The following is a 13072-nucleotide window of genomic DNA, read 5'->3' as shown; positions in this document are numbered from 1 at the left end:
AGATTCTTTATTTCAATGAGACTGATGAATTTTATATTATGTATTCTTTGCAATGAGTTGCTGTTAGCCCTTGAATACGATCTTACCTGATATTAATAATAGGGGAGCCCGGGATGCTAAATTTTCAGTTACTCGAGCGTCATTGAGACCGATTACATTTGGAAGATTAAATTATAGGAAGAATAAATGGTTATTTACTTTTTCCTCTTTTAGCGGTGGAAAAAAAAAACTACAGACTTTAAAAACAATTTTTATTACTTTGGCTTACTGAAATTGTAAGAAAATTTTAGCGATTAATTAGGAGACTATTTCCTTAAAATAAGTAAAAAATTAATCGCACTCGTACCTCGAGCACTAAAATATAAGGGTTTAATTTTGTAGCTTTGAAATCCTCCCATTCCATTACGTTACGCTCAAATCGTCAGATTTTCGAAATGTGCAGTTTTTAGCTATCAACTCACCTACCTTATCTTAATCTGACGTGCTGGTTGAGTATTAATGAAGTTAGTTTTTTTTTTGGTTGCCCTAAACGTACCCACCAATATTAAGGGCTCATACTCGGTGGAGGTACTCGACAAAGTGTAAGGTATAGTCCCTTATGTTCCGCCGCGCTCGAGTAACTGCAAAAATCCCCTCTTCGGCTCCTCTACTATAAGTGATGATGCAATCTTGTATAGTAGCGGGCTAACTCACTCAGCGGTAAGTTTCTGCCGGTAGGGTGGTAACTCGCCACGACCAAAGCCTTCCACTAGCCAGTACTCGACCAATTAAAAAATCTCAATCAGTCCAGTCAGGGATCGAATCAACGACCTCCCGTGTGACGTCATAGCTAATAAATTTGTATAAATAAACTTTTAAAATTTAGCAAGACATACCTGCCTACCCTTTACACTGTTAAAGAGGTTTCCAAAAGCAAAAACATGGTTCGTAATCCTTTCATTATTTCCTCGAAAGCAATTGTAATGAAAGCAGCATATCATTCCGCTAGGCTGTACAAAAAGGTAATCATTTCACAAAAGCCCCCTTTGATGGGGATGCGACGTGAGCATTCAATTCACCTCTCGTTAGATCGGTGGCTGTTCCGTCCTCCAAATAATGTATAACTTCCGCCTTTTATATTTTCGTTTTTGATTAATTTTTGGGATGCCGCGCATTCAAATGAAAAGGCCAAGCGTATACTATAATATACTACTATACTATAAGACGGCCTCCATGGCGCAGTGGACTTACAAGACGGAGGTCCTGGGTTTGATCCCCGGCTGCACCTATTAAGGTTTTCTTAATTGGTCTAGGTCAGGCTGGTGGGCGGCCCCTACCGACAAAGACGTACCGCCAAGCGATTTAGCGTTCCGGTACGACGTCGTGTAGAAACCGAAAGGGGGGGGGGGGGGGTGTGGATTTCATCTTCCTCCTATCCGATTCCATCTTAGATTGCATCATCACTTATCATCAGGTGAGATTGTAGTCAAGGGCTAACTTGTAAAGACAAAAAAAAAGAGTCGTGGTAACCCAGTGGATATGACCTCTGCCTGCGATTCCGGAGGGTGTGGGTTCGAACCCGATCCGGGGCATGCACCTCCAACTTTTCAGTTGCGTGCATTGTAAGAAATTAGATATCACGTGCTTCAAACGGTGAAGGTAAAACATCGTGAGGAAATAATAATTTTTCGGCAAACAAAAATTTAATAAAAAATAACTGCATCTTGATCATTCTCATTACTTAATGAACACCGTACGTAGTATACGGATGTGGCTGAAAGTGGACACAGAGAAAGATATAGTCTATTATAGGTCATTTACTCACAGGTATGGAAACTTTACTGAAACTGAGAAGCACAGCTAGTTCACAATAAAAATAAGTAGTAAAAGATATATAAACAAATACATTAATATATACAAAATATATACTTTCTGTAGCATAATTAAAAAATTAAAAAAACTTTGGATATATAAATATTATTATCATATTTTTAAAAGTCAAGATCGGCTAAAATCTTTACAAAGTGAAGAAACAGATTTATAATAGATGTGTAAAGACAGTAGGCAGCTAGAACATATTCGTCTTCGCCCATCTCTATGGATCTACCGCCTAAAATCATCTGGAGTTCCATAATAAGTAACTGAAAATATAAAAAACTAATATTAAATGAAAATTGTTCGGAGTGAAACAGACATAAAATTGCTACAGGAGGATTTGGGTAGATTGAGTTGTTGGTGTAAGATGAATAAAATGTTTTTAAACGTCGAGAAATGTCATCACATAAAATTTACACGAAACAAAAATAAAATATTATCATTGTATGATATTAATGGCAAGCAATTAGCTGAAGTTGGTACAGTTCGTGATTTAGGTGTTATTTTTGATAGCAAGTTGAGTTTTGTACCCCATATAGATAAAACTTTAGAATTAGCTAATAAATCCTTGGGATTTGTACTGAAAAGTTCAAAAAACTTCAAGCACAAGTCAACTATAATAAGATTGTTTGACTGCTATGTTCGGAGTACACTCGAGTATTGTTGCACCGTCTGGTCACCGTATACTAAAACTCATATACAAAGAATTGAAAGAGTACAACAACGTTTTTTAAAACAGCTATCTTATAAATTTAAAGTCAATCTGCATAATTATACAGACAGACTGACTTACTTTAAGAAAGAGAGTCTTGTAGTTAGAAGAGGGTTAATGGCTATGACATTCTTATTTAAATTATTTAACCATCAAGTTGACTGTTCTGATTTGATTCAAAGATTTCCGATTAGAGCACCGCGCATTAATAGGCCTCGATACCCGTGTAATCTGTTATATCATAAGACCTACAGAACAAAATTAGGCAAATTTTCTCCCATTCCTCGGATGTCGGACCTATATAATGAGTGTGTGAAACACCAAAAGGATATAGATTTATTCCACAATAATCTCAATAATTTTAAGCACTCAGTAATTGATGTACTGAATGCTAATACTTAATAATAATAATATTGTGACATCCTATAATGACTTCTTAAAATTAATAATTTCTTCATATTGACATTTAATATTAATAATATTTTAAGTATGTAAATATAATTGTATTGTATTCTTGATGTATTGTAATTTTTAGATTTAATTTTCTTGTTTATTTTTTTTTAATTTTATGTGACTTATTTTTTATTTTAATGGCTTTTAATTTATTGTAATCCGACATTTTTTTTTAGATATTAATTTGCATTGTATATTTTTTGACATTTCATTGCTGACAACTGTAGTTTTGACATAAGTTATTTTAATTAGTGAATGCTGTGATAACCTGTAATTAGCTGGGCAATAACATATAATAACATATAATATTAATGTAAATTATTGACATGTGACATTGTATCAGCTGTTGGTTGTCCTTATTAAATAAATAAATAAATAAATAAATAAATAAAATTATAATAGACCCCATTCTAAAACTGTCAAAGCAAAATTGGCCAGTTTTTAAGTGAAATCAGCATTTTCTAAGCAAGCGTATTCCAACTTACTTCATTATTGATTTCCATCAAACGTGATGGAATTCAAGGCATATATATACATACTAATATCACAAATGCGAAAGTGAGTATGTCTCTGACATTTTCGTAGCCCAGACGATTTAGTTTAGCTCCTGTTCTATCACGAATTTTATCATCCCATGGCCTCCGCAGTTTAGTGAAAATCACATGATAATGATGATACAATAAACAAAAATTGTACTTACAACCACTTGAATAAGCGTTCCCACATATAGCATTATCGTGTGCATCAGCTTAAAGCGTATACCAAAGAACGCTGAACCAATTAACAACATCAACGATAAAGCAGCGAACACACACATTATGACGACCAAATACAAGTACCAGGCGGTGAAGTCGAACTGAAAATAACAGTTTTTTTTATGTGAAATATTCTGTTTTTTTATAGTCGTGACAGTCTAGTGCTCCTCTCTGCTTTCGATTCGGAGGACATATAGGTTCGAATCCCGTCCGGGCCATGCACCTTTAACTTTTCAGTTGGAAACGCCACTCAAACGGTGAAGGAAAACATCGTTAGGAAACCTGCATACCTGAGAATTTTCTAAGGTCCCCCGGTCATGTTCTTCCAGCCCCTTTCGGGGCTCAGGCCTTTCGGTCTAAGGGTAGTAGTGTATGAGGGGTGAATGCGTTGCGACGTCGGAGCGGCACCGCTCAGTTGTCTATGCGACACAACATTACTTTATTAACAGATTGTCCAACGCTGCTACGGCGCCGCTGCGACATAACAACATTGCGACGCCGCACCGCTTTGTGTGCCCGCTGATACGGTGAATTATTTGCGGTGCGGCGCCGGCGTGTGCCCCCGCTCTATCTAGCTATCCTGCACTAGAGCGGTGTCAGGTCCGGTAGAGTGCCCCACATGGACTGCGATGCTATCACTGTCCTACGCTGGGTCATATGTGGTATGTATGTCATCCATCTCGTCGCCATCTTCGTCACTAGGAGGTGCTCGCGAAGTAGAGGACGCCTGTCCGGTGGTCTATATGTCTGCTAGTACTACATATACTAAAAAGTTGTTATTGAACTCACACTAGAAAGGGCTAACATGAGACACACCGCCACAGTGATACTGGTTGCTAAGAGCGCATACATTATGATATGCGTTTTTATAATTGACGTGAACACGGCAACAACGTTGCTCATTGCTGCTACCTGAAACATTAAGGAATAACATAACTACTAGAATGAGAAAACATATACGTAGTATGAAGAATGTGCACACAGACGGTTCAGCATCAGCATGGTACCATGGGTACGACTCATTATATCCGTTTCGGTAAGGCTTCTGTATTGTCAAGGGAATTTTTTTAGTAGGTACTCGTAAGATACGAGAAGCTTTTATTGCTTCTCTTATATTAGTCATCTTATTAGTCGTCACCCGAATTTTAATCGCTGCCATTGTTGTTGTGTAATATTTCATTCATTGTCGCAAATAACAAATTTGGAACAAGATAGTGTTAGTTTGGTTTGGACATTCATGAACATTCGGAGAGTGTAACGGAACCTTCCCTCCCTACCCCTCCTAAAAGTCCCTCTCTCAACGCGCACTGCGAGTGTGCCGCGTTGCAAGAACCAGCTCATGACTAATGGGTTCGAAACTAGTCAGGCATACCCCGACGTTGTATCACGTGAGTTTTAGCCGTGTTAATCTCTGGAACAGCAGACCAAAATTTCACTAGGACTTTCACTGGAAAATAGTGAAGGCTCTTGAGCATCATTCAGGCTACTTTTTTCCCGGATACATTTCCAAACGATTTGTGAAAGCTGTATTTCACGCAGGCCAAGCCGCGAAAGTTTTCTAGTAAAAAATAAATAAAAAGCACAACTAGAAGTAGCGTCAACTAGAAGTCAACAAAAGGCATAAAATAATGAATCTTCAAACTTACCACTATGAAAAGCGCGATAATATTGCACGGTGTGGTCCTCACCATATCCAAGCAGCACATCATCACGTACGACATCGCTAGCAACACACCTCTGAATAATAAAAAAAAAATTCTATTCACCATTTTTCACTCCATGACCCCTAAATAATTTTCATACACCAAGTGTTGAGCATATAAACATCACAGTTAAAGTTGTTGTCAGTAAAACAGCGTATGGTTTACCTTAGAGAAACTTTCTTAATAGGCTAGTAGGGTGGTAACTAGCCACGGCCGAAGCCTCCCACCAGCCAAACCTGGACCAATTAAGAAAATCTCGATCTGCCCAGCCGGGGATCGAAACAAGGACCTTCGTTTTGTAAAACCACTGCGCCACGGAGGCCGTCAAAAAGATTATTATTTAAAAAATAGTAAAAGATTACTTGAGAAATTCAAGTTAAAAACTGCGTATTTTATCTAACGCCAAACAAACTGTCAGCCATTTTGTGACGTCAGTCTTAAACATAAACAAGTCAGAACTAGAGGATGTCCGATTTTTAGCTTTAAACCGATCTAAACACCTTAAATTCAATTGTCCTGGAAAGTTTGGTTAAATACAGAAATGACATACTACTATACTTTCGGTGTAAATATTAAATATCATGGCTTTTAATAAAAACTGAAAGGCGAAAACTAGTTAACAAAACTTGCTTGACGTAATAGCACAGTTGCCTATAGACCGTCATAATTGATAGCTTTTTCGGACGTTTAATGAAAAATTAAATGAATAAAAAAAAATAAAGAAACTCAGGTGTCTTCAAAAACATAAAACTTAGCGACTAAACAATAAAGCAAAAAAATAACATCATAAAAAGTGTCAACTGGCCTAGCAGTTAGAGATCGTATCACAAGTGATGCATGGACAGTCAACGTGTTAAAATATTTAACGTATCTGATGGCTCCGTCAATAAGTAGTCTTAAAAATGCAATTTACTCACGCAGACATATACAGCAATGGTTTATGATTATCACGGTAAAACTCAGTAAGCGAAGGCCTGAAAATTAAAAGAAAAGAAAAGATACATACTGATGAACTGTAAAATATTGTTATTAGCATAACAATTAAGGACGTCCACTGCTAGACTAAAGCCATTTGTTTGCTTTTTTTTACCCGACTGCTAAGAAGATCTGCTGCTGCATCGGGTTAGCACCACCTTCAAACTGATCAGTAGTTAATAAGATAATGGTAATGTAACATAGTTTATTTTAGTAAAATCGGTTAAAAATGGAAAAAAAATGCTAATCCAATAAAAAGGAAATTTTTCAATGTAGTAATACAGAAAGAAGGTAATAAATTCATATCAAATAACGGCAAATACTTACGAATTCATTACGATAACTGCGTACATCGCCGTAACTGCAAGCATCACCAGTAGGATGACAAACACTTTCAACACAAAACCGTTCCGAGACCGGTCATAGACGAACCCACCGCCACCACCGCTACCTTCGGGTTGAAAATGTTTTGCTCTATCCGCACTTTGCCTCCCCAATTCATGGTCATTACTTCTAGTACTCGTATTTCGTATGGTCTCTAAAAAATCACGCACGAAGTAAAAACAGTGAAATAAATTAAAGAATATTATACATATAGTAGACAATATAATGACCATACAGATTGTTTTAAATTTGACGAGTCTTTTTGTGTTGTCGCATCGTTTTTTCTAAAAGAAAGAACCGATTATGAGTTTTAACATCAGTTCAGGTGACTGAATAATGATCAAATCATTTCGTACTGAACTATCACAGTTCCTTGTCTGTTTTCCGCTGCAGTAACAATTTGGTATGCTGTTACTGCAGCGGTATTTCTATATTAACCTTCAGCTGATGCTGTATCATTTAATAGTCTGCGGGATGGTCAATTGCTCAAAAAGCTGATACCATACTTATAAACGAGATGATTAAGTAACTTCGTCTGTTTATATGCTTTCAAACTTAAGCCATTCAACTGATTTTAAACAGCCATATCAACAAGTAACAATCAATATTTTTATCCCCGTATTCCCACGAGTGAAATCCGAAGACTCAAAATCATAATACCTTAAGCTTACTGTCATTAGAATTTAAGAATGTAATATGTGGCATTAGTAATGTCACGTTGCTTAAAAATAAAGATCTTTCTTTCTTTCTTTCCATTACATTAGAACTATAAAAATTATATAATCTATATAAATTTTGTTTTATAAAACGACAATAGTAAAATGAATCATACTTTGAAACTGCACCCACATATTCGGTACTTTCAGTTTCCGATGAGCAGATTCAACCACTGCATCGCGTTGTCTGTTAACTACTTTCTCTAACACTGTGTCTTGGGGTTCACATTCTATAGAACAGATGTCTGTTTTGCCATCCCTTTGTTTTTCTTCGATGTCTATATTCTTATTAATATCCATAGACTCCTGCTTAACAAATGCATCAACAACTGGTTCTGTATCAATGTTAATGATGATTTCCTTCTTTTCATTGTTATTTTGTTTTTCCTCTATCTTACTAACTTCTACGAACTCTTGAGTATTATTCATCCGTTTATTAATATGATGGAATGTAAATTATAAATACATTCAATTAATAATTATAAAACATAAATAAAATTCAAAATTAAAACTATTCAAGAAGTTGTCAAAAATGATCTCGATCAAAATGATGTCTATCAAAGTCATTCTTCTTTCAACCGTCTTGGCTTGATAGAAGAAAGTATTTAATGAACTTAATACATTTTATTTATTTGTTGAGCATAAACGTGAACTGATCTTAAGCAAATATCTAAAATTGACGTGTAAAGTAAAAATGCAGCTAAGCAGTGATCTTCGACCCTTATTTCTATAATTTTGTTTGTATGTATCTTCTTTCCTAAGATCATTTGAAGCTGAATTGTAAACATCTGGAACCAAATTAATTCATTCATTCAACAATCATCATCACTATTAGCACTGCTGAACGTAAGCCTCTATTAAGGCCTTATCACCGGTACACCTAGTGGGGGATCAACTAACACTATGCTGTTCGATAAGGGGTCGCCATTCCAGCACCGTGGGACCCCAACGTCCATTTGCACTTTAAACTTTATGCCTTGCTCATTGCCATATCATCTTTGCAAGTCGTTTGAGAACAGTTGCTAACTGTGATTCTTCTTTTTGAATCTCCTCATTTCTAATTCAATCACGCAGAAGTACTCCGAAGATAGCTCTATCGCAGTAAATCTGGGCCTTGTAAAACATAATAAAACTTAGTACTTAGAAATGCAGTAAAGTTCAAGTATTACCACCCTACCGACAAAGACGTACCGCCAAGCGATTTAGCGTTCCGGTACGATGTCGTGTAGAAACCGAAAGGAGTGTGGATTTTCATCCTCCTCCTAACAAGTTAGCCCGCTTCCATCTTAGACATGCTTGCATTGTCGCCGCTTGCATCATCACTTACCATCAGGTGAGATTGTAGTCAAGGGCTCACTTGTAAAGAATAAAAAAAAAAATCTTTGAAATTATACAGAACTTCGATAAAATAGGCAAAATAACGATATTTTAATTTCATTATAATAAAACGATAATTATACTACATATGAGATTCAATGACATATTTCACAGAGCGGTTTTTTCTCGAGCGAATAATAAAAATTCACAAAGTTACATTCAGAATCGCTGAGAAAATGGTAATTCGTTTAAATGAGCAATTTATTCATTTAAATGCGCGCATTTGCAGAGTTGTGGTAGACGCTAGCACATTTGTATATTCTTTGTAACCATTATTTTTATACAAGTGGATATTTTTGACATACATTAAAAAAATCAATCTGTAGCTCAGCTGTGTAATTATGTAAATTTTAAAATCTCTATTGTAAAATACGTTAGTTGATAATCTTACTCGTGATATTATTATAATCTACCGTCATAGTGTGAACTGATTAAAATTTAACGTGTTATTTTTTGGTATATAATCTATCGGAAGTGAAAACTTTGTGAAAACGTTGAAGTAAAAATATCGTGAGGAAACCTAAATTCTATACGCGTGTGTGAAGTCTGCCCCTAACCTAACGTCTTATTTTTCTAACCCCTCTCATTCTCCGATAGCTAATGATGATAATTATATGAGTCATACTTAAAAAGTATAAAGTTGACTGACTTTATAGTTTGAAATGCCAATAATCTTTATTTTATCTTCCCTTACTTCTTTGTTCCTTGATACTATTGTATATTCAGTGTCTTTGAAATCATGATGAATATTTTACTCATTATTATTCCTAGTAAACACGTCCTGGCATGTTTTAATTCATAAGTTTCCCTTTATGTCGAGTGCACTTTAAAAAATTCATAACGGGCTATATAAATTTATTCCCCTGTATTTTTTCCGGTGTCGCGGAAAAATTACTTCATAAATTTTAAACTTCTCTGCAAAGTTTTACAGTTAAATACGAAATATTTCCAAGTTTCTTATGAATTCAGAGATAAGTAGTGAACTTAATGTTCTTTTAATGTAAAAAAAATAATCATTAGATGTCCATCGTTTTATGAAGCAAGAGTTTCTAGTACTCTTTATAAAAGAGAAGTTATGCATAAAATATCAATTATAATTACAAGCATGTTCAAAATTAGTAACGCCGGTAAGAAACTTAAACAGACACAGTTTTATAGATAACATAAACTCACAATTTAACAAATGCCACAAAAAAGTTTAAAAAAAGATCCATGATTGACTACTTACTTGAGATACTATTTAAGTACTAAATTACATTATAGTATGTAGGTACCTTTCACAAATTTAGAAACATCACAATTAATGTCTGAGAAATCACGAAAGGTGTTTTCATTTATACATTTTATTTAAATTACGTAGGTAACTTTATAAAAACAAGTGTTACAAACAGAAACCTACAATGTTTTTATTGGCTCTATTTTAAGTAGCTTAAAATTATTAAAGAAAGTTCAATAATAAATGTCCTTTTGATACTTACAATAATTTGAAATGTAGTACCGCCATATAAGATAGCAAAGGCTAGTGGCTTTAACATTTTCCCAGTGACAGCCACTACTATATTAATAACAGAGCCCAGTGCAGCGACCATAACGGCAGTGATTAGCACGATAGCGACCCAATTGGTAAAATCGAACTGTAACATTCAAATTGAGGATATAAACCACCGACTTTGAGCATCATTAGAATGACAATTCCAAATCACATCGAATACATAAAACTATTCAAGGAAAACAATAGAATTTGACCATTTATAGAAGTAGGAGAAAAAATATTTTAAGAATGGGGCTTCAGTGTGACTTACTTAGCCACGAAAATAAATATGTAATTTTTTCGGGATGAAAAGTAGCTTATGTATTAATACAGGCTATAATCTATCTCAATTCCAAATTTCAGCTAGTTAGATTCAGTAGTCACAACACGAAAGAGTAACAAACATTAACATATCACCATCACTTTTTTGCAAATAACATGGATTTTTTGGGATAAAAGTAGCCAATGTCTTAATCTAGGGTATAATCTATCTAAGTTTTTAACAACCAAATCGATTACGTATTTGCGGCGTTATATTAACAAACATCTAAACATACATACAAACTTTCGCGTTTATAATAGTAGGATATTTATTATAGTACTCACAGTTGAACAGGCAAGGAAAATACAGAAAAACACAACAACTCCAGTTGACACAATGCCATAGAAAACCACTTCAGTATTAAAAAATGCTGATATCTTTGCTGACAACAAGCTCACCGGTATGATCTAAAATTAGTTCAAATTAATTTTAAATAAAAGTCCCACGACTTGATCCTAGGAGCGTGTAGCTTCAGAAAATTGTAACGGAATGTACAGAACCTGTTAGCTCAGCAATGACTCCATCAATCCCTAAAAATATATCTACTGATACAACTTTAAATTTTGGAACATTGGTGGAAGACAACACAACAATTACAAAATGGGTTAGCGTCATCTTTTATCATACGCATGGCTTAAATCTGGCCGAGATTTGTTTGTTGTATTCCAGATTTAAGCCAAACATCTTTACCGCAAGAGTGAGTAGGTATTTCCTAATTATTATTTGCGCTCCACCTTAGGCTACATCTTCACTTACATAAGGTTATCAGGTGCGATTGTGGTGGTTATTTCATCTCCATACAGTGTTTGTATTGACTGATCAATCACCACAACTGCCATTGTTTTTTTTAAATGGTAAGAAAGTATTAGTCAATCTGTGTAATACAGCTGTTAGCTTACGGCAGAGCAGTTCATTGTAACTTTGTAATTAGGGTTGTACAAAAAGCGTAATTTATTACGACCATCATAACTTTGTAAGTAAGTGACATTATTTATCATCAGTACGTTAATACATAACTAAGAATTACCAAAGATAAATTTAATACGACAAGAAATGAGAGAAATAGAGCAGAGCTATAAATTAGAGGTACACATAGGAGCGGAGTTGGAAATTAGAATACACATGGGCAAAGCAAATATATTTTGTGTGTTCTAAGTGCATTCCGACGATACAATCAGGAAATACGACAGCGCGGAATGGAATCGGAATATTAAAGTAACCCTGAGCTGCTCTGAATGTGCTGATGAAAGTGCAAATATGCAATATTTACTTCAGAAGAGAATATTATTTGGTTGGTTTAGAATAAGAATTCAATTTTTGAGTTTACCGCTAACTCCTAACACCAAATCTCAATATTTTATAGGCCGACCCAGGACTCGATCCTAGGAGCGTGTAGCTTCAGAGGCTTGTAACACAGCGTACGGAACCCGTTAGCGCAGCGATGACTCCACCACTCGAAACAAGCAGCCGGCGTAGACTACGTCGCGCTGATGAGTCACCGTGTTATATATAAGCCTCGCCTCGCCGAAGAACATCGAGCATTCAGTCTTGGACACAGGCTAACACGAACGGGGCGAAGGACTCCAGCTCGTTAGTGCACCTTCCATCTAGGAAGGATGTTCCCAGCGCGCACGCCGTTCTTCTCCGAGGAGGGGCCGTGGCATAAACCTCGCAGGCGAATAGCAAATAAGCAAAAGATAGATGGGATCCCCGTACCTGGTTCCGTCAGCCGCCTGAACTAAATCGAAGTAACGCGAAGGCAGGCTCAACTGGACACAAAAGCGGCAGGTCAGACCTATCACGTTACAGGCTTACCGCTAGACTAAAGAGGCAGTAGTAAAACAATATTATATTCTTAAATATTTCTCGTACTCACAGTCAAAGCTAAGTAAATAAAATTCCAAGGAGCTGTTCTAGAACATAAGGAGAAAAGCATTCCGACATCCACTATTATTAGCAATAGTCTGAAAGAATACCAGCAATTTTAGAATATAAATTCAAATCATAGGTAGGTACAACCTTGGTGATACAGTTTTAAGATCTATGAATGTGTTGAGAAAAAAGGCTCAAAAAATAATCAAGTATAGGATAACTGAGCCGTGATAGCCCAGTGGGTATGTCTTCTGACTTCGATTCGGAGGGTGTAGGTTCATATCCGGGCATGCACCTCCAATTGTTCAGTTATGTGCATTTAAAGAAATTAAATATCACCTGTCTCAAACGGTGAAGGAAAAATATCGTGAGGAAATCTGCATACTTGAGAATTTTCTTGATTCTCTACGTGTGTGAA

The 13072-nt window shown here is 35.8% G+C and overlaps 1 protein-coding gene across 1 annotated transcript; it reads right to left on the bottom strand.

Moving 5' to 3' along the window:
• Positions 1 to 1970: 1970 nt before the first annotated feature.
• On the bottom strand, positions 1971 to 7852 carry LOC112050271 (protein lifeguard 1-like). The gene is made up of 5 exons (XM_052884973.1): positions 7669 to 7852; positions 6791 to 6990; positions 4564 to 4686; positions 3720 to 3875; positions 1971 to 2120 (listed from the first exon to the last, which is right to left on the bottom strand). The coding sequence occupies exons 1-5, from the start codon at positions 7850 to 7852 to the stop codon at positions 1971 to 1973; spliced, it is 813 nt and encodes a 270-aa protein (XP_052740933.1).
• Between the last annotated feature and the right edge of the window lie 5220 nt (positions 7853 to 13072).

Source organism: Bicyclus anynana, chromosome 2 (assembly GCF_947172395.1).
Source record: "Bicyclus anynana chromosome 2, ilBicAnyn1.1, whole genome shotgun sequence".
Classification (NCBI taxonomy): Eukaryota; Metazoa; Arthropoda; class Insecta; order Lepidoptera; family Nymphalidae; genus Bicyclus; species Bicyclus anynana.
The sequence above is the reverse complement of the archived record's forward strand: the minus strand, read 5'-3'. Positions and strand labels throughout refer to the sequence as shown.